The sequence below is a fragment of the Liolophura sinensis genome, chromosome 3, assembly GCF_032854445.1.
Source record: "Liolophura sinensis isolate JHLJ2023 chromosome 3, CUHK_Ljap_v2, whole genome shotgun sequence".
Taxonomy (NCBI): Eukaryota; Metazoa; Mollusca; class Polyplacophora; order Chitonida; family Chitonidae; genus Liolophura; species Liolophura sinensis.
In genome coordinates, this window is record NC_088297.1 from 8,098,354 (window position 1) to 8,121,613 (window position 23,260).

The 23,260-nt window shown below is 39.3% G+C and overlaps 2 protein-coding genes across 2 annotated transcripts in view; one reads left to right on the forward strand and one right to left on the reverse strand.

Annotated features, from left to right (window-relative positions):
- LOC135463309 (WASH complex subunit 2-like) overlaps window positions 1-2,914 on the reverse strand; it is a 55,054-nt gene extending 52,140 nt beyond the window's left edge. Inside the window, 3 exon segments of the mRNA XM_064740570.1 lie at window positions 524-616; window positions 1,267-1,383; window positions 2,768-2,914. Coding sequence (XP_064596640.1) covers window positions 524-616; window positions 1,267-1,383; window positions 2,768-2,860 — 303 coding nt within the window. The 5' untranslated portion in view covers window positions 2,861-2,914.
- Window positions 2,915-9,432: 6,518 nt separating this feature from the next.
- Window positions 9,433-17,106, forward strand: LOC135464156 (uncharacterized). The gene is made up of 3 exons (XM_064741653.1): window positions 9,433-9,482; window positions 13,996-14,798; window positions 16,544-17,106. The coding sequence occupies exons 2-3, from the start codon at window positions 14,087-14,089 to the stop codon at window positions 17,077-17,079; spliced, it is 1,248 nt and encodes a 415-aa protein (XP_064597723.1). The 5' UTR covers window positions 9,433-9,482; window positions 13,996-14,086; the 3' UTR covers window positions 17,080-17,106.
- The last annotated feature ends 6,154 nt before the right edge of the window (window positions 17,107-23,260 follow it).

Sequence of the window (23,260 nt, forward strand, 5' to 3'; positions counted from 1 at the left end):
AACCGCTTTGAATATTTTAAATCTGAAAATTTGAAAAAAAAACATATTTTTATTTCTTCAAGTGAGTTTTAAAAATAACCATTCTGATTCCCTCATTCCAAAAAAAAAAAATGGAATGGATCAAATGATCAGAAGCTCAAAACTTAAAATTTGTCACACTAAAACATCTAGTTTCAAATAGATACTAGGAACAGTTCCTGTAAAATGATCAAATCCACCCACAGCTGTGTTCAAATTGAAGAAAATGACCCAAAATTACACTTAATCTGAAACTAGTCACAGCTATATCTACTACATGTAATTTCAAATTCAATATCATTTTAGAAAATGTCCACCAAATTGTTTGTTAAGAGCTGACAGATTGATAGACTCTGTGTAAAACTTTTTGTGAATCTATGTGTGCCAGGATGGTCAAACACAACTTTGTAGCCAAAGATACATAATCATATTATAATTTTTCATATATGTCATAAAAGTGTGATTGATAAGGCTACAGAATCAGGGTGATTAACCAGATGTTCACCTTAGCCTGGTGTACCAGCCCATCCACTTCCTTCTCTATCTCATGAGTTCGTGAGATCATCCTCTGTGAGAACTCCTGAAGGAAGTGTAGTAGCTGAAAATACACAACACAAACAATACAGTGATAAAATACACAACACAAGGGAATAAAATACACAACACAAACAATACAGTGATAAAATACACAACACATACAATACAGTGATAAATTACATATCACAACAATACAGTGATAAAATACACAACACAAACAATACAGTGATAAAATACACAACACAAACAATAGTGATTAAATACATATCACAAGGGAATAAAATACACCACACAAAGGGCCCAGTGAAAAAATACACCACACAAAGGGCCCAGTGTAAAAATACACCACACAAAGGGCCCAGTGAAAAAATACACCACACAAAGGGTCCAGTGAAAAAAATACCCCACACAAAGGGCCCAGTGAAAAAAAAACATCAGACAAAGGGCCCACTGGTAATATTTCAGCCATATCATGTGCCAACACAAAGGAACAACACTTTACACAAGACAAAATACTGACCAATAAAATCATACAACAACAGCAAAGCTGAAATATGGCTCAGTATGATTATGATTGCCCTGTCTCAATTTTCGCAACATACACAATTCTAAGTCAATGGAAACTGTGCAGAGTACATGTATGGAATAAAACACCAATAAAATATATTTGAGGTGATCACTGAATCTAAACATCTGCCTAACTTGACTCACCCCAGAATCTCCTGCCAGAGACCAGTTCCCGGCTCCCTTTCGGATCTCATCAATCGTCCATGGTCGATCCCACAACTGGTTACCCGCCATTTCCGATGGTTCACTTGGGCCATTTGTCTGGAAAATCAACACCAGCTTAGAGATTACAAACGTATTATTTTGTTAAGATTGATACATAATGTGTTACATTTTGTAACCATAGTTCGGTTTTACAGCACAGAGTGCCAGGGTCATAGCTGAGTGGTTAAGATGCTTGTCTTTCAATCAAGATAATCTCTGGGACAAACGAGCGTGGGTTCAACTCCAGCTATGGAACAGGAATTTTGCGCCTTCATGTACAGTATTAAACTGACAATACTCCTGACTAAAAGATGCAGCATGAACAGCCAGAGCTGAGGTCAACCATGAAACTCTCATCTGCTGTAAGTGCACATAGCTGGAACTGGGTACTTATTCATAGTGGGTGAATTATAATTATAATTTTTCACTACCGGATTCTGAAATAAGGTCAACCACGAATCATGGAGTTCAGGAGTTGGACAATTCAAATGTTCACATGACCAGGTCAAACAATGAGGTCAATGATGGCTGATGGCTGTGTATTTTTGATGTGAAACAATACTCTATCAGATTTCCATTGTAAAACTGTGTGTTGTAAAGTTGATTTATTTATTTATTTATGGTTTATATTACTATTTATTATTTATATTATTATTTATTTACGACAGCAGCCAGGAGATTATGAGAGGAAAGCGAGCAAAGCCCGGGGAAAACCCACGACCATTTGCTGCCAAGTTGCTGCCAGGTCTTCCCAGGTACAGACGTGGATTTGGCCAGCTAGATGTGAGTGGAGTGTTAATTCAAATTGCCATTTGTTCTCCACCATTTAGACAACGGCACTGGTCTCTAACTGCTGGATGAGCAGCCATGATTATGGAAGATCACAAAATGTCTTAAATTACTGGTCAGTATGCTCAGACTAGTTTGTTTTAGAACAGGTGGGACCAGGTCTACACAGTTGCCTGTTTGTGAATAGTAAAGTCACGTGGTACAGTGAGCAATGCACATATGAGAAGTCTGTCATGCAATAACTGAATAAGGCAAACAACACCTGATTCTTTATTACTGATTGACTATACCAACTTACACAGTTTCCCCAACCTGTTGAATATAAACTAGAGTGATTTATTAAGTAGCCTTTATTGTTGGCCTACACTGACTAATGCGAGGAGAGCAAAGTAAGAAATTTCTTGTAGATACAGTTATGTTTGTACACATAGCCTGGTTGTCCACACATGTCCACACGGATGTCTCCACATAACAACTTGTGCAACCGCCTGTCGCTGTGTCACTGACGGCAATGGGTCTAACGACACATTGAACAACAACAACATGTCATATTATGGACGTGTAGACCAATACACAACGCACAGGCTCGCGTAACAACTAGCTCCGAGAGTAATCTTACGGCTAGTTTGATTTAAAGACGAACATATCTCACCATAGGTGTCGCAACAGTCTGGCTATCCCCGCTCTCCCCCGGGCCTTCAGCTGGGGGTGGTCCTGGCGGCGCCATGTTGTATGTAAAAGTCATGTGACATTTCTGTCCGACACACAAGGGAGGTAATTCTTCCCAACCACCTCTTTCGCTTTGCATCAGTGACAACCAGTAAGACACAGACACCCATTACAACTTTCGTTTTTCAGTAGGACGATTGTAGTTCTGTGTATTTTAGGGTGTAAAGTCTTCTTTTGCTGCCAGCCTGCCGTTTTTGGTGTACAGGTGCATGCTTGGTATCAAAATAATGGAAATTGCCTAAGCTTTGGGCAGGTATGAGTTTTAATGATGAAAGTTTGAAATTCTGGTCGAGAGGACACAAGGAGACAGGTGGTGATGAGGCTGCGAGTGAGTTCCCTTGGCGTTGCTAGTCACCCCTCCCAGCTGCCGGCATAGAAAGGTCCAGATTTTGACGGTCAACTTATGTCAAGATTTTTATGGGTTCTTTCTCACAGGCTGGACCAGGTATGCACCAAAACTTATTGGCCTCCGAATGTTTGGGACTGAGCTACAGCGCTAAACGTTAACATTGTCGCTTATGGAAAACTAATGACGATCTGTTGCCAGTAGTGCTCTACATGTGCACAATTTTCGTGTTTTTCCTGACATTACATCAAAATTTTAGAAAATTCAACAAAACGATGTTGAATAACAATTAAAATTTTCCCAATTGAAAGATGTATTGTGAGAATTGAAAGAAGCACGGATTGACTGTCTTGTGTTCCTGCTCATTTTTTGGCTGCCCAATGTCAAAGCATTGGGGAAAGGGTCACTTTTTGCCACTTCGCTAGCCACCAGTAAGGCCTAGTTGTAAAAAATAACGTCGCGAAAGCTGTGTAGAAATACCCAGACTATCTGGAAAGCTGAAAATTATACAAATCCAACGGTTCCAAAATCGCTGATAGCGGTTCAAAAACAAGTATTTTCCTAGGCAATAACGTTGGGAGGACCGTTTTCTTCACCTACGCCGTTTGTCACAAAGAAGATTGTTTCTAGCTTCAGACCCGTCTCACAGAATACACAAGGAGATGTCAACTGACATGGAAACAATTAAAGAGTAAGTAATAAGACATTATATACTGAAACAGCTTCCAGTTATTGACACGCAGCAGATGTATATTCTAAGCGTGTTGAATTATGTCAGCATTTCAAAAAAATAAATTGCTGGGGAACTGGGGAGGAGCTCCGTGGCACACGTGGTTAACACGCCAGCGCGGCGCAATGACCCAGCAGCCTTTCACCAATGCGGTCGCTGTGAGTTCAAGTCCAGCTCATGCTTGTTTCCTCTCTGGCCGAAGATACGGATGGTCGTGGGATTCGCCGTGGTTTGCCTTCTTTCCTCCCACCGTTTAAGTGAAATATTCTTGAGTACAGCGCAAAACACCAATCAAATAAATAAACAAATAAATAATAATAATAAAAAACCCACTAAAATCCCTGTTAGAACAATCCCTGTTATTTTTATTTTTTAAAATGATTATGATGTCACGCGAGGAAATAAAGTGTTCTTGAAACCAAGCTTCCGTGGAGTTCAGCCTTATTCTAACAGCATTTTATCGGCAATACACACATGGAAGCAGTCCAACACATCGATATTACATTTACCATTATGTGTAGAGCTTGTGACGTTTGTGGCGATTTTGGTCACGTAGTGAATACTACATGTATATGCTGAATATAGACAGAATACAGTGCTACTGAATCCGCAACAGAAGTTTGTATAGAGTAGGCCTATTAAAACATTGAACGGTCAGAGTTATCACTGAAAAACATACGGTGCCTTATTGGATTAAGTAATTATTAAATCAAAGCCTTCAAGCAATAAATGTTACTTACCCCTTGTGAATGAGTCTGGGATTAAGTTGCCCCAAGACTATAATAGAACGCAGATGGAAAATTTAGATCCAAATATTATGTAGTAAAACTCACGGTTACAAATAAAGTCTGCGTGGTGGAGCTTTTACGAAAGTTCTTATTTCAAGGGCTGTCTGTATATCGAGTTTAGTATATGTTGCTACCATGAAATGTTTTGAAAACAAGTATTGCAAACATATTAACAGTGAGCTATATAAATTGATATGGAATATGGGTAAATAAAGACGTGTAATGATTATAACAGCATTGTTTTTGGTGGACAAAACCTACTCACCGGCTTCTGTTTTAATAAACAAAGCCTTAAAATTTATTAAGCTCCACAAATATTATTCCGAAGTGCAGGGATTTTGTAAAACCATTCCATCATTTTATTTCAACGAACAACTGCCGATTGCTGACAGATCTTTCTAGGAGTACCCTCTCAGCTCCTCCCAGCTCCTGCAGTTTTTAACAGAATAATCTACCAGAATGACAGAATATATCCAATAATCACTCAAACAGCAGACTTTCTTTTAAATTTAACAGATTATTTTCTGAGTGTGCATGTAGGACCGTGCTGGATAACGTATAACTACATGAGATTCCCGACTGAAATAACCTTGGCCAAAGCGGTACAGCCAATTGTTCATTGTTGTCATTTTTGATGACGTTTTGCGAGCAAGCAGGTGACGTTTTTTTTTTTTTTGTTTTTTTTGTTTTTTTTTTATGACGATTTGCGGGCAAGCAGGTGACGTTGTTTTGATGACGTTCTGCGGACAGGCAGGTGACGTCTTACTCATGCCTTCCAAGAGAAAGGTGGTCAATCCGTCTGAGGTGCGGAAAAGTGTACCCAATTAGGGAGGTCCATACCCATATTTGCCAGTAAACCTGAGTCTACAGCTCATAGATGTTGATCACAATTACTAAGAGCTGCTTGTTCAGTGGCTGTAGGTGATTCTTTAATTTCATCCCACGGGTTCTGTCCGCTTTTCCTCCCACCGTTATGCCGGCTGCCGTCGTATTAGTGAAGTATTCTAAAACCCCAATCAAATGAATAAATAAACATTTAATTTACCAAGAAGGTTTATAAGGAGCTGGTAACTTTTCGTTGGGATCTTAGTTTGACTGGTGAAGAGCTTTTCTTTGTACCCCAGGCATTCGATTTTCCCCAGTCTATAAAATGGTCTAATAGATAAATTCAACATGAACAATTTTCCGTATACATTATAACCCTGGTATAAATGACACATTATTCAGTACGGTGCTGAAAATGTATAAATCAATACATAAATAAGTAATGAAAATAGCCTTCCAAAAAAGCAACCTACAGATGGTTTGTCATATGATTAGATTTCTGTACTTCATAGTGGGATAGTTGATTTAGTCCGCTGTCATATTCAGCCAAATTCCACAGTGAAAAAGTTGGAATGTCCGTAATCATGAAGCACCCACTTGAAGCTCATTCATGGGTGACACCAAATCACAAGTGGATTTGCACCGCAACATTTGGTGTCACCTTTACGTTTCTTTTTTTACTGTGCTGTAACTCAGCCCTAAAACGTTCTATCGTCAATATACCAGCCCGGATAGCACAGCCATTGTGATCATTGACGTCACTTGAATTAAATTTTTCACTTTACATAATTCTGTTTAAGAATTGGACCTTTTAATTTGCTATTATTTAAGGTTTTACGCTTTAAAAGAGGAAGTTGTAATTTCATTGCTGGGTGTTCAGCATGAAGGGGATAGTGCAACGACTGGTTGACCCGTATCAGTGTAATGGCTCGGGCGTTGCGGCTTAGGCTACTTGCCGTCCGTAAGTCCTATCAGTGAAACAGCACTAGATAAAAAAAAACGGTGGAAATCCTTCCTGCAACTAGGAGGCACATTAAAACGTACATGCACCCGAAGGATTCCTTCGTCGTCATATGACTGAAAAATTGTTGAATACGACCCCAAGCACTCACTCTATCGTCAATAAGCATTCCTGCCTACGTTGCCTAACATGTCACAAAGCAGCAATAAATATCTTGACATAGACCAGTTGATCGTCTTCATGTGTATTGTATTTAATTTTATATATTTCTTTTTTTTCTCTCTCTTTTCCTTTTCTCCAGTTCTCAAATTAAAAAGGAGCATCTTAAGCGGTATCACCCTGGTTGTTTTTATGCAAATATAATATATAACTTAATGACTACATGTCGCCATTTCTCATCTTTCCGTATAAATGAATATAACCATCTATATGAAATTTATGGTGAATTAAATTGAAATTAATCAGTCCAAACCTGAACCTTTCTATTAATTCAACATAAAGATTGTGCGGGGCGTCCGCGGCTTAGCTGATTAGCGCGCTAGCGCAGCGTAATGACTTGGGAGCCTCTCACCAATGCGGTCGCTGTGAGTTCAAGTCCAGCTCATGGTGGCTTCCTCTCCGGCCGTAAGTGGGAAGGTCTGCCAGCTGCCTGCGGATGGCCATGGGTTTTACCCGGACTTTGCCCGTTTTCCTGCCACCATAATGCTGACCGCCGTCGTAAAAGTGAAATATTGTTGAGTACGGCGTAAAACACCAATCAAATAAATCAGTTAAATAAAAAAAGAATGATTGTGCTAGAGGAACAGGATACTATGTTTAATATGGCAGTGTGATGTGATAACACGATGCATGTTAACGTCATTCACACAACAGGCTTTCTGTTAATATTTAGAGATTTTTTTTTTTGGGTGTTATACGCTGATTAAAAATTCCTCATTATTTTTGGGGCTGAAGATCTGGTGTTTAGTAAGTACAAACTGGTCAGTCGGATAATAAAAAGATCGATACTTTGTTATAAAATGAGTTACAATATAATTTCATGCCTGATAAGATCACATTTACCCGTTACATCTACCCGTGATTGTTATCTGAAATACTAGTACCCGATGACTATGTACATATTGATCTTTTCTAGACCTGTGGGCCTTTGTAAGGCCCATGTGACAACTTCTGCTTCTATCTTAATATTCATTGAGGACAGTCGTTGCTAAGCCCCGTTTAACTCTCTCAACAGGTTTCTAACAGTGCTTGTCCTGACGTGTCTTGTCTGTCAACAAAACTATGGTGAGTTAGCTACTGCTGAAATATTCTAAGACTAACAAGGTCGGAGATATAGATGTAGATGTCGCACTTTTCATTTGCTTCATTTATTTTCTGGTTTATTGTCTGCTTTTAATAGACCTATTACTTCTGATCATTCTAATCAAGTCTTATGTACATCTCACAGATAGGATACACCATTTGTGTATGTAGGCCCACATCTGTGTTAAATAATTATGTTAAAATTAAATTAAATTAAATTCCGGCCACGGAGGCCGAGGAGGAAGTCTAGGGAGGCTGGACGATTGGGGCTAGTTGAGGAGGTGGTTAGCATGCAAGCGCGGCGTAATGACCAGCAAGGAGCCCCGTAACATGTACTGTTGTGATTTATTTATTTATTTGACTGGTGTTTTACGCCGTATACTCAAGAATATTCCACTTACGTATCACGGTGTCCACGCAGCATTATGGTGGGAGGAAACTGGGCAGAGTGATGACATGATGACATGCACACATATAGCTTGAGATATACACTTTCGGCGTCAGGCATGCATGGTTAAAACGCCATGCAGGCCACCAGCAATAGTTTACACTTGACTCTCTGTGGATGGTTATACTAAGCTTATTGTAAAACCGCTGGCATATTTCACACTGTCAAATTAACCCTTAGTGCTTTCTAGTCGCTGAATAAATTATTTTTCCATGTCTCCATTTGAAATACCTTGTAGCTCGTGCTATTCAAAAGCTGAGGCGATTTCCATGCGGTGCAGGGCCATTTGAAAAGTTCACGACTCTCTCTATACTCTGATTGTGCTTACACAAAAACCTCGAGGTAAAGGCTGGGTAAATTTTCAGTTTGACCATCAGAGATTAAGCGTGGATTTTGCTGTTGTTACGACCCAAACTGTCTGTATTATAAAGAGATGGCTTGTTCGAAATACACGACAGTTTAGCCACACAAAAAGTAACCAAAACCAGCAGATTTTATTTGACAACAATTTATTAGCTTAACAAGAACAGATAATAAGACTTATACAAATACTAAAGTACTTAAGTTTAACAAGAAAAGTTAGTGGTATCTATACAAATACTAAAGTACTTACGGTGTCAAGTCCAAACAGACGCATATATTCCACAATATATATACCACACAGGCATAAATGCTCAGAGGCAAATTCACAAGAGGGAAAATCCACAGTATAACTGAGTATATGACGAAATATACACAAAATTCCACAGACAGGGTCCGTGTTCTAATAAGCACTGTGTATACAAGAGCACAAATTTAACATACAAGTTCAGACTGAATAAGTGCTCGGTGGAGATAGGATATAAAAAAGCCAGAGGCTATAGAGACACCAAAATTCAGCACAAATGGCCTACTAAAGTAATACACAGCAAAAGCATCTAAGCTCTCAATAATTCTCCTTTCTCCGTTCTCTGTTCTCCCCGTTTGACCTGCTTTTATAGGTCTTATATAGCCTGGTCTAGAATAAGAAAATTCATGAACACGTATTGTAAACAAACATGCACCGAACTGCGCGTATTCTGGAACATTCTAAGGTAGAGGCAGACAGCAGGCCCTGAACTCAGCATATGTAAACAGTGACAAGCTATATTTAGAAACTGACGGCAGTCGTGCACATAACACTGTCAACTAGCACATTGCCACTTTGATCGTCAGTTATGCGTTCCCCGGTGCAACCAGACTCGAAACACTACTAACGGGTACGTGAAATTATGATTTCTCGTTCAGAATTATCTCACAGGGGAACTCTTTCAACTATTAGAGAATTTGAGAGGTGTGTATGTATTCCTGGGGTTTTACGTCGTACTTAACAGCCTTTTAGTCATATGACGACGATGATTCATCAGGTGTATGTACATACTCTGTCGTCCATGCCGCCAAAGTGCTGCAACCACTGAAGTATCATGCAGATGACATTGTTTGTTTTTCATTCTTTTATCTCTCTGTTCCATTGGCTTTTATCGTCAGAGTCACTTTTATACAGAGTGACTGCTGAAATAGTAAGGGCTGGCTCATAGCGAGTCAGAGTTGTAACCGTCTGAGTCAGCTTTTTGTTAAGTAGGCTACCCGATTGTTCTTGTGTGGTTTAGGCAATATACATGTAGACTTGTGTGAAATGTGTTAAACCATGGTGCAAGAAGACATGTAATTTGCCACTGTTTAATCATTTACATGAACAGTTAGAATAAAATCCTTACTGAGGTAAATTGACAAGAAGTCGTATTTCACACTCCTATTCGTGTGAACGTCACACTGTCGTCAGTGTTCTGCTTTTACTGTCTATGATGTCTTTATTTTGTATTTCTGCATAAACCAACATTCTGTTTGACTAAGCATTCCCGAGGCCTGATCCTTTTGCATTATTTCCATGTATCAATGACGAGGTGGGTTTTTAGCCTTGTATATTAGTGACACAATTAACTCTTATAACATGAGAAAAGACATTTCTTATATCGAAGATAATGGTTGCTATGAAAATCTTCTTGTTGAAGTTGAACCGTGGGGTAAAGTTTATCTTGCTGGAATTGCATATCGGTCGCCTGGCGAAGGTGTAATTGGGTTTATTGAGCACCCATCATTTATTTTACAAAAGTGTCAGCGTGAAAAGAAAAAGTTTGTAATCATGGGAGGTTTTAATATCCACTTGCTTAAAACAGTTCACCATCAGCTTTCATTCAAACCATGGCCTCGTATTATTTCTTCCGCCAGACCTCTAAACCAACAAGAGTTCAGTCTCGCTCTGCCACCTTAATTGATGATATCTTTACATACTTTCATAATAACTATCTTCTCTCTGGAATCCTGTTAACTGATATCACTGACCACTTTCCAATATTCCATATTCTTAAAACCTCATACTCACTCAAACCATTAATACACACTGTAAATATCAGAAAGTATACTAAAACCGAACAGGAATTATGCAAGCAACAAATACAAGAAACTTACCGGGATACGATCCTAGCAGAGATTTCAAATGTCAATGTGTGGGTATTGATACTTTCTGTGATAAATTTTTAGACATTCATAACAGGTGCATCCAGGTCACTACTTTCCCTGATATTAAAACTCGCAATATTAAACCATGGGTTATGACCTGTATGCTTATATCCATTTACGAAAAGAACGTGCTTTATCGATTACAACTACCAAATAAAGACCAAGAAACAAGGAAACAATACAGGGTATACCGTAACAAACTCAACTCACTTTTATGCAATGCTCGCAAGACATATTTTGAAAACAAACTCAACAAATACAGTCCAGACGTATAGAAAACGTTGAAAGTGCTGACTGAACATATGAACCGGAACAGAAAACAAGAGTTACCGTCTAGTTTCAACACTGATGGTATTATAACTGAAGATATAAATGTAATTGCAAATAGATTCAACATTTTAGTACTCTTGCATCTAAGCTGGAAGCATGAATACCTCATGTTAACCAAACTTTTGCAGTCTATCTCGGTACTCCCTATAGAACCAACTTTAAATTTGCTTTTGTCACTAATAATATTGTCGAGACGACTATATCTAATCTTAAGTCCTCCGCTCCTGGATTAAATGGCATCCGAATATCTATATTAAAATTAGTCTCTCCTCTCATATCTTTACCATTAGCAAACATAACTAATCTTTCTTTTTCATCTGGGGGGCCTCCGAGGCTCAGTTGGTTAGCCCGCTAGCGCAATGTGATGGCCCAGAAGCCTCTCACCAATGCGGTCGCTATGAGTTCGTCCAGCTCATGCTGGCTTCCTCTCCGGCCGTAAGTGGGAAGGTCTTCCAGCAACCTGCGGAAGGTCGTGGGTTTCCATCAAATAAATAAATAAATTTTAGATCTGGAATTGTCCCCAAATTGCCTTTAAAGTTGCTAAAGTTTCTCCAATTTACAAAAATGGCAGAGTCGATGTTTTCGAAAACTATCAACCAATAGCCGTATTGCCATGGTTCAACAAAATAAATGAAAAAACGTCTAAAAACTCAATCGTTGACTACCTAGAAACAAATAATATGATTGACCACAATCAGTTTGGCTTTAGATTTGATCACTCTACATGATTTCATACTTGTTCACTTCCCAAAACTGATTGCATCAAAGGAAAAACAAAAAATACAGCGTGGTAACGCTGCTGAAACTGTGAATCACTACATACTGTTAGAAAAACTGAAATATTATGGTGTTAGTGCTTTGTCGAACGACTGGCTTCGCAGTTATCTCACTAACCGAACGCAGTGTACCGCCTTCAATAATACGTTTTCAAATTCCATTTGTGTGAACGGTGGTGTGGTCCAGGGCTCCATATTGGGGCTAATTCTCTTTCGTCTATATACTAGTATTAATGATCTTACCAAAATTTCTGATTTGCTACATTTCATTTGTTTACTACCTTTTCGACCAATAGCCCCACTGACGCACTGAACACTGTCACGGCTGAGTTCACGAAGTTCAAAAAGTTCACGAATGGTTTGTTCCAATCGTCTTTCTTTAAACGTAGATAAAACTAAGTACATGCTGTTTTTACCTCCTTCTAAACGCACGCTTTCGACGTCACCAGTCCTTAGCATATTAGGGAACGTCACTGAACGAGTGTCAAATTATAAATTTTTATTTTTTAATGACAAATTAAACTGGACTTCGCACATAACTTCTGTAAGCAAGAAAATCTCACACAATATTGGTATTATAAATAATATCAAAGATAGAGTCAACAGAAAGTCATTGTTTATCCTTTTTTATTCACTGGTATATCCCTACTTGTCGTATGGGAATGCACTTCGGGCAAATACTTATCAGTTCCAACTCAGACCACTTCAGATTCTACAAAAACAAGCATTCCTCCTCATATCTCTTTCAAAACGTTTATAGCATACAGCCCCAATATTTCGGCAATTAGAAATCCTGCCACTATTGAAACTTAACAAATTCTCAATTCTCGTTCTTACGCATAAATTCTTCCACCATCCAGAGCTAAACCCAGCCACCTTTAATACCTGTCTTGTTCCACAAACTGATGTACACCAATACAACACTGGCGGAAGATCTCTTAATTTAAATAGGCCATTCTATAGAAGTACTCTTCATTTCAAATATGCACACCTCTGGAATGGAACAAATTGTCAACACAAATCAGGAATCTCACTTCTACATCTCTGTTTAAATCAAAACTAAAATCTGAAGTCCTCATCTGTACTATATGATTCGCCATTATTGTCATTATAATTAATTAATAACAACGTTGGGATAGAGCAAGCTCTGTGGAGCTTTATTCCCGCCAATATTGTCCTACATTGGTACATCTCTGTGTGATATATATGGTGTATTGGTTAATAAAAAATCAATCAATCAATCATTTAGTGTAATGACATCTCAGCATTTTGAGAACATGTGATTCTAAACCATTGACGTCACTTGAATTTATTGTTTTCACTTTACATAATTCTGTTTAAGAATTGGGCCTTTTTATTTGCTATTACTTAAGGATTTACACCTTAAAAGAGGAAGTTGTAACTTTCTCGCTTGGCGTTCAGCATGAAGGTGATAGTGTAGCGACTGCTTGACCCATATCAGTATAATGGCTCGGGCGGGGCGGCTTACTTGCCTTCCGTAAGTCGTCTCAGTGAAGCAGCACTAAATAAAAGAGCGGTGGAAATCCGTCCTGCAACAAGGAGGCACATTACACGTACATGCACCCTAATGATTCCTTCGTCGTCATATGACTGAAAAATTGTTGAGTACGACGTTAAACCCCAAGCACTCACTCACTCACTCTTATTTAAGCAAATGCCACATTCCATGTAGAAAATAACATTTTTCTTTTGTACGTAGGCTAAATTTAAAAAGGTAAATACACATTTGTTTGCCGTAGAACAGCACAGTTAATGGTATAGGAAAGACTAAAACAGCGATGTCAGTATGTATGCACATACGAGAAAAGTGTCCGAAATAAACATGGCTGCCGCTCCGCTCCTCCAACCCCTCTTAAATCTAGTGAGATTTAGAAGCTGTGTTATAAAATCATATAATGTGGACACAAATTACTATACATTACTATTCTATTAAAATGCTTGATTTACCCCCAGGCAAGGTAATACGTAATTTAGAAACAGCTTTTTAACTGCTAAGGTTAATCTTTCGATATTAAACTTAAACCTGTTATAGTTATCGATGTATTTATTGAATTATTAACTCTCGATTTATCTTTCGTTGTTTCAGTGAGTGGATATCTGGATGTGGGTCTATCATCTTTCCTCGCTTTCCTGAACAAAATGTTTGCAGAATCGCTTTAGTGTGGTAGCCAAAACTCATGACGGCAGCCGCCAAAATATCGATGAAGAATGGAATCTTTGTTATTCTGGGCTGTGTTCTAGTCGTCACGATAGTTTTAGGCGTTTTCACAACATCAGAGTATAGCCCGACTTTCTTTAATCGGATACTCTCATTTCCTCCATCCCTACACCGGCACTCGCCTGTCCGTGATGAGCCGGGTTCCCGTTCTCAGTCGCATCATGGTCAGGCATTAATCGACTGCTTGACAGATGGAGTGTGGAAACGAGACTCCAGTCAAGATTTCACAGGGTTGCAAGAAAAACTTGACGAATTTATCAGGAAAACCAGGGACAGTTATAAGTTACCAAATCCTTTGCAAAGAAAGGACAGCCTTTGCGGTAATGTGACGTTCGGTGAAGGCTTAAATTTTTTTCGTGCGGTGTGCGATCCATTTCTGTCGACGCCATGTTGTTTTCAGGGCACGTGCAAGAGTATTTCCGAAGAACTCTGCATGTGCCCGGAATGTTACGATCTTCGACAAAACATGCACGGCGAAATGTCCGAATGGATCGGCTCCCGGACTGATTGCCAACTGAAAAAATTTACCAATGAAGAAGCATGCAGTGTTTTGCGAGATCGACAAATTGTCTTCATCGGCGACTCGTTCATGCGACAGATGTTCATGGGTTTGCAGATTCTCCTCAGCAACAATGACATCGACTCCTGCATGAGGGCCAAAATGTCCCCAGGTAAGGCGATGAGTAATAAACAACTACTTTCTGTATGTGTTCTGTGGAACTCTATGGGATTTACAAGAAAGGAACTATTAAGACGAAGAATGTGGCTTAAAGGAAAGCGAAGAAAGTTATGTCCCCCAAAATCAAGAAAAAAATCATATCGGAAGCTTATTTTGTACATGTGTATATTTTAATAACTCCTCTATCTATTCATGCATGCTTTCCGTCAGTGGTCTAAAATTTTCGAAAATGACATCATCGATGAACTTACTGTTAACCCGAGACCAGCTTGACGCTCCCCAATTCGGTCTTTTCTTGTTGCCTCTGTTGACGTCACCACTGGAAGTTATTTATTTTCCAGACTGACCTATGGTGCCTTGTGGAAAATTTAGTTTAAAGCGATATTACGCGTCACGAAGAAGCTGAGAAGTTCTTTTGTGCTTTAATGTGTTTGAAAGCGTACTAAACTTCATGTTAAAAAAGAAAAACAAACAGTTTCATGTGTCCTTTAAAATCTAGGTTTTTAGAATAACACAGTGCCTGGTTGTACACAGCATAAATATTTATCTGCATTCGATCTAATATCTGCGAATCAGATATGTCCTACGGCTACTTAGAGGACTTCTGATGTACCTCACACGTGGGCTTACCAAATGTCCGTGGTTAACCCCAGGCAATCCATTGAGGTATAAGTGAATCATTCTTGAGTATGGCGTTAAAGAACAATGAAATTAATTAAGAAACAAGTAAAGAAATAAATGAATAAATACTATTTTGAATGTGTACTATTTTTATCCGCGTGTTTATAGTCATTCACAGATTCAAATGTTGCCTTGTATGCATTAACACGATAACGATACACTTTGTGATGGTTGTATAACGCCCTATACTCGAGAATGTTTCACTCTTACGACCGCAGTCAGTTTCATGCGCAGAAGCAATCGGATTGCCCGGAATATCCGCAAGTGAAGTACGCTACGCATACGCACACCACAATGGTGGAAGACAAGTGACGTTCAACTATCGTCAGACTGCAAAAACTGCCACACGATTGTTGTTAGCCCCTCATTTTCACTAAGCATAAGAGTTAGGAAAGAGTTGTCAAAGCCCGGTTTCGAGTCAGCACCTACCCGAGTGTCCTGGCGATTGAAATCCATGCACCTTGAACTAAAACTCGTCCTGCAAACATAAAGAAGTGGGGATGGGGACTGGTCGTGATTTTCAGCCAAGGTTCCGGAAAGAATGCAACTAATTGCCGAAAATTAAAAACAAATCGATTGGATAGCCTTGTATGGTTCTGACTGCTCTGATGTGCAGCCATGCCTTTATTGCATTCCTGCATATTTCATCCCACCATAGTGATGGCCGCCATCTTATAAGTGAAATATTCTTGAGTACGGCGCATAACATCAATAAATAACTAAATATTGCACTCCTGCACGACCAGTATTCTGCAGGTGGACTAAATACCCCTTGAGGCCTGGCCCCTTTCGCACTGTTTTCATGTGATTGTTTGTACATTTATATCGTGACGCTGATGCAATGACGTTGAAAATAGTCACATTTATTACCTATATATATTGGCAAATATAACGGATAAGATGGAAAATAACACATACACATGTCCGGTAGTATCCTTTTGGTAACGAGGTCCGCTTAAAGCATGCAAATTATAAATGATAGAGTTTTGTAATTCACTGAGCCAATTTTCATATTGCTGTTTATTCCTTTTCCTTTCTATTTTTTTTTTATTTTAGAAATGGAGAAGCATTGCAAGTGGTTGTACATGTTTACCAAAGAGTGTCGTCCTTTTGTGGCTAAGAAGGACTTACGGTGTCGTGGTACTGTCACCCTGCACTACTACGAGTGCTTCACTCCGGGATCTTTTAATGTCACCCCTCACGTGCAGAAGCATTGCGGCTCGGTCTCGACGTTGTTTGTGTTCGGCTTCGGACTGCACTACAAGTATAACGCCCAGAAACTGATCAAAGAGCTGGTTGCACCTATTCTCAAGCAGCTGCACGCAAACCCTGCGTATGTGGAAACCAAGCTGGTCTGGATGCTACCTCACTCAATGGGCATGCTCCACCAACAGACACAACCTTTACAGGTGCTCAGCTTCAATTCCAAATTACGACAATACCTGAGCCCACTTGCGGTACCGGTTATAGACACCTTCAACCTAACCCGGAATCTAATCACGTACGATGGTTCTCACTATACTAAAGCCGCCAACCTCCTTAAAGTGCAGATCCTCCTAAATTACTTGGCGGATCAGGGCGGCCATTTCTGATCATCAAGCCGCACTTCCGGTGCGTTCACTTGGTGGCCATCTTGGAGAGATTTTCAACATTGTTTTGAGTCATCAAGAGTGTAGACATGACAAAGACTGCATTAGTAACACATAGTAACAGTAATTTAACAGTAATCCAACGTTTAGAATTTTCAACAGAACCCATAGTAACAGTAATTTAACAGTAATCCAACGTTTGAAATTTTCAACAGAACCCATAGTAACAGTAATTTAACAGTAATCCAACGTTTGAAATTTTCAACAGAACCCATAGTAACAGTAATTTAACAGTAATCCAACGTTTAGAATTTTCAACAGAACCCATAGTAACAGTAATTTAACAGTAATCCAACGTTTAGAATTTTCAACTGAACAAATGAAACCAAAGTGCGCTATGTTTTGAACAAGAACTTCTACCAAGTTCCGGCGAGGTACGTGCTTGGCACTTCAAATTTTTGTTTTCCACGCGAGAACTTATTTTATTTCTTTTTTATGGCTCGGGGGAGGGGGGATATAAACTTGCTTTGGTCAATGGATTTCATGGTCAACAGTCTGTCTTTCGGACAGCCAGCTCGTACTTTGCCGAAGGTTAGAATTTTAAACATTTCGGGCGTTGGTCTCGCTTGTTCGAAAGTGTAAACGGCCGGATTACTTTTGACAGATATATATTAACGCTGGCTTGGGAATGCCTACATTTCGGATGACTTGGGTAAAAGTCAGTAAAACTGTACAGGAAATAGCACTGGCCCAAGGCTTTACCTAAAGAGAGGCCATCTAGTTTGAGCGATGTAGAAGGGAAATATTAAATGTGATAGTAAAAACTTACCTTTCCTTTAAATTATTACTATTGAATTGCAAACAGAGCAGACATGATTCTTCAAAGAAACTATTTAATTCATTGTTGTCTGACGACATTCATGAATTTTTGCATTTGCACGGGGGAAACCACCGACGTGGTGATGGATGTGCAAATAGCCTCACCTGAGAGCGTCGTTGGTTGTTTATTAGAGAGGATTAAAAAGTCTGTGTGTACAAACACTGAAACGAATACACACAGTGAAACGAATACACACAGTGAAACGAATACAATAAGAAACTGTTACCCTTTTTATTCACACACAAAGAAAACTTTTGTTTCGCCGATGTCGTCGTGATTCTGGAAAAAATACGCTACAGGCCTCACTTTTGATTTTTGGTAAATTCTGCCTTTTGCTCATTTTTTCAGTCAGACATTTTCCTCAATTTCAGTAACATAAACAGCATAAAAAACGGAAGATAATAGATTCCGTCTAATTCAGAGGAGAATATGGTAAAACTATTTCATAAGGTGCATATTTCTATCCGTACTGACGCATACACACTATAAAGACCATTGTAAGAGACCACACAAACCGATGACGTATCAATGTTCGTGTGTGTATACGCTGTAAAACCTCTCCAATCAGCTATTTATTGGGGTTACTTTTTTCGAAATTTGAACAGGAGAGCTACAGTTATAAACATCGATAATTCAGCTTCCCTGTGTCAACACATATTTGTTCAGCTAACTTTGATTGTAGAAATACTCTCATTAACATTACACTGATAAATGCCCTCTGAAGAATCTCAAATCAGCGATCCTTCCGAGTTTCAGTCTTGCGTCGTTGTGTGTACACATTTCCTTTCTACACTCTGCAAGTTCCGTTTCAACTTTTTTTTTTCAGACAAACGCACACAAACATTTATTGCACGGGAGCATTTCTTACGGAAACATTTTGGATGCTATAACACTTATTGTATCAGAATTGTAAAATCATGGTAGTGTAGTATTTGTTTCGTGGTTTAAAAATATTTCGGTTGTAATCTGAAATAAAAAAAATTGGGTAAATATATAGGTGAATGTTGTCTTGTCCACAGCTTTCTATGTGTTCTTGTTCGCTACACTCACCAAACCCCACCCAACTCACACATTACTTCCCTCACCCTCTCCCCCAAACATGCTTTTCTTTGTGCCTTTTATACCGGAGTACAACGATTTTCGATAACGCTTTTCAATCTTGCTGGCCGGAACTCTCCTATTTGAAAAATTATTATCAGTTTAAAATATTTTCCTGTCCTGCTATAGAATTGAGGTAAAGTTCCCCGGTGGTTTAATCCTTTTTACGCCTGTTCCTAATTCTCTAGCATACGCAAATAAATTGTTTATAATCTGCGCAATATAAAACTTCGACCATCTGATTCAGATAAATAAATGTTGTTTTATACAAGAGATTGAAGAAAACTCCATCTGTAAGACTTTAAGTCCCCGAACTGTTTGAAGTTGCATGTTTGATTGGGATTTGGAAACTAGCGCCGCTTTGTAGTTAGAGGGACACACAAGTAACGTTACTGGACATGTTACTTGAAACGTAACCGTAAATAAAAAGGTCAAAGTGCTGGTTTTGACATGTAATAAAAAATTCAACAACGTTAAATTCCCGGCAGTATTACATACTGGATGCAGATAATTGGACGGTCTATGGTTTATATAAAAACAACAAAAACACGGCAGTTATGCCCAAGTAAAGCCACGTGTTCGAGTCCAGCTCCCGCTGCGGGTCCCTTGTGTTAGAAGGGTTGTCAGGTATTTGGAAAAATGCAATTGTTTCCAGCAGGCTCTGTGTGTTAGTTAGAAATAGTTAGACAGAGAAGACAGAGAAGTTCCACAAAAGTTAGATTACCTCGTGTAAATACATATTTGTTAGCAGGGCGTAACACCAACAGTAAAACGAAGAGACAAAATGAAATGAGATTTTACCCTAAAATCTGTCGAGACAGTCAAGCTAATTTGTACGCTCTAGTCAGATATCTAGCTGGGGAAGTACAGCTGTACATGTAGCTAGAGTCGGCGTGAACACGCCGTTTTTTGTTCTTTTGTTTTTTTTTTTCATGCAGAGGCCTGTTAGCTCAGCGGAGATTTTTAGCCATTGTGGGCATAGAAGTCCCTTTGCATTGCTTTAATGGGGTAGTTAATTAAATATGACAACATAGCATGGTTGAGGCCACATACGTCTAATAAATTGTGATTAATCTCACTACATTAGTTTTTTCATCTAATTCTTAGCCCATGGTGCCAGGGTTTGTGTAAGTTCCTACCATATAAGTACTACTACCATCGCCCTGCATGAGTTTACTCTCCATGCTGTCTCACAGGGCGTTCTTTAAAAATCAAGGATCTTTAAAATCAAAGAAAACAATAATGCGAAGTGTATACAGTATGTTTGACGAAAGACTGTTAAACACTATGCTTGAAGCTATTCTTAATTTACGTTATTTTAAGAGCTGTTCACCGAAGAACATGCATTTGGTACAGTGGATTCTACGGTGCTCTTCATATAGAGACAGCTTGATACTTAACATAGCGGTGTGCATACATATATCCACACTTCTGCAGTCAAAATGCATATATACGTAGACTGTAAAGGCGAGGAGGGCGCGTTAAACAAAACCGCGACCTCCACAGGGTTGCGGAAGTCGCAGTGAAAATAGCCCCTGTCAGCCACCATAGACATTCCCTAACTGTACATAACAGCATTTTAGAGCAAATTTTTAACTAGTCAGCTGCGATCATGTAGACATTCTGTCTGATTCGTACATTCGGTAGTTGTCCTGTTCTGGGCATAGCTTCGGGGAGTTATGGAAATCATGAAGAATTTCAAGCGTCTGGCACGTAGACCTGTATCTCGTCACAGAAATTCTGATGTGTCCGAAGTCCTTTTAAACCGAACAGTTTTAGTTGGTTTGAAACGAATTTGTGAGCTTCTTCGCTAACGGTGTTTTTCGACCATGTTCATATATGGTGTTTAAACGGCCCCTAAAGGGACATCACTCCGGTTAGCCAACAGCAAACTACTTTGCCGTGTTCAGCCGCGATGAACAGTTTTGTGGTTGTTTACGATGCTGTTGTTGTCGTTTGTCTTCTTGTTAAGAGCTAGGTGGACGATTGTAGTTCTGTGAATTTTAGGGTATAAGTCTTTTTTTGCTCCCAGGCGTCCATTTTTGGTGCACAGGTGCATGCTTGGTATTAAAAATGCTGGAAACTGTCTAATCTTTGAGGAGGTATGAGCTTTAATGATGAAAGTTTGAAATTCTGGGTGAGAGGACACAAGGTGTGAGGTAGTGATGAGGCTGCGAGTGACGTCCCCTTGGCGTTGCTAGGCACGCCTCCCAGCTGCCGGCATGGAAAGGTCCAGATTTTGACGGCCAGCCTATGTCAAGATTTTTATGGCTTCTTTCTCACAGGCTGGGCCAGGTATGCACCAAAGCTTATTGGCCACAAATTGTTTGGGACTGAGCTACAGCGCTAGACGTTAACATTGTCGCTGATGGAAAATTAATGGGGGTCCGAGGCCAGGTGCATTATCTGCTTTTCTCGTATTATCACGGGAGATTTGTAATATTGGAGCATTGCTGTAAACGGGAATTTGCAAGTTACGTAGTCTGTCTGGCCGAGAAAAGCGGATAGTGCACCTAAATGGTTTTTAGCGATTATTTGTCGCGAACAGATTTTTCAAATGCGCATGCGTCGCATCTTAACGTACAAATAGATCAACTATTGCATCATAATAACGTTATATAATTTGGGTTCAAAGGGTGCACATTAATGCTGAGGCTAAGTACATGGACATGTTTACTTGCTTTACCAGTTGTTTAAATAAACATTTATGTGTGAAGAGACCTAAGACCGGTATTCCAGCGGCTAAGTGGTGAACAGAACGTAAAAATGCATGGCTGTGAAAAAGTCAGCATGGCTAATGCACAAGTAAACAGCATGGTAATCGTTTAACTTTACTACTAATGACATGACCCTCGAGGCTCTCGCTAATGCCATCGTTTGTGAGTTCAAGTCCTGCTCACTCTCGTTTCGTCAAATCAAATAAATAATATATATATATATATATATATAAACTACAAATGACAGGCGTTTCACAGTAGGTTGTGAAATACCTAGGTGACCATGGAAGAATTGAAGGGAGACAGACCGCAGTAAAAGTCATTGTTTTCTTTTATAGCTCTGCGGCTACCTGTGAGTGCTACTCAGGAACCTTCCAACAATGCGGTTGCTGTGAGTGAGTTCAAGTCCAGCTTATGCTGGCTTCCTCTCCGAGCGTACGCCGGAAGGTTTTTCCAGCATCCTGCTGATGATCGTGGGTTTACGTCGTGTTATACCCGGTTTCCTCCCACCATAATGCTGGCCACCGTCGTATAAGTGAAATTTTCTTGAGTACGCCATTCAACACCAATCAAATAAACACGTTAAACTTTCTTCCATGTATTACTTCACATTATCCTCATCATTCAGGTTTGCGCACTAGGTTCAATGGGCATGCTCTATTTCATACACATTTTTCTTAACCAAGCAAGTCAGTCAAACTACATATCTTCCTACCAAGCAAGTCAGTCAAACTACATGTCTTCCTAACCAAGCAAGTCAGTCAAACTACATGTTTTTCCTAAGCAAGTAAGTCAGTCAAACTACATGTTTTTCCTAAGCGATCAAGTCAGTCAAACTACATGTTTTTCCTAAGCGATCAAGTCAGTCAAACTACATGTTTTTCCTAACCAAGCAAGTCAGTCAAACTACATGTTTTTCCTAAGCAAGCAAGCCACTCAAACTACATGTTTTTCCAAAGCAAGCAAGTCAGTCAAACTACATGTTTTTCCTAAGCAAGCAAGTCAGTAAACTACATGTTTTTTCTAAGCAAACAAGTCAGTCAAACTACATGTTTTTCCTAAACAAGCAAGCCACTCAAACTACATGTTTTCCAAAGCAAGCAAGTCAGTCAAACTACATGTTTTTCCTAAGCAAGCAAGTCAGTAAAACTACATGTTTTTTCTAAGCAAACAAGTCAGTCAAACTACATGTTTTTCCTAAACAAGCAAGCCACTCAAACTACATGTTTTTCCTAAGCAAGTCAGTCAAGGTACATATACTTTATGATCTTTCAAAGACTAAAAATATATACTTTTATTTTACTGCTTAAAATTCCAAGAATTAATGTTTTGAAAGCTCTATAGTTGAATAGCAGCCGAATACCACTGTGCATGCCAACGTGTCACGTGTCAAACGATGTACAATGTATTTTCTGCTGGTGTACATAAGGTATATAGATGGGTTTAAAGGTTTGTAGGTGCCCGTGTCCTCGATCTGCATACACGACTG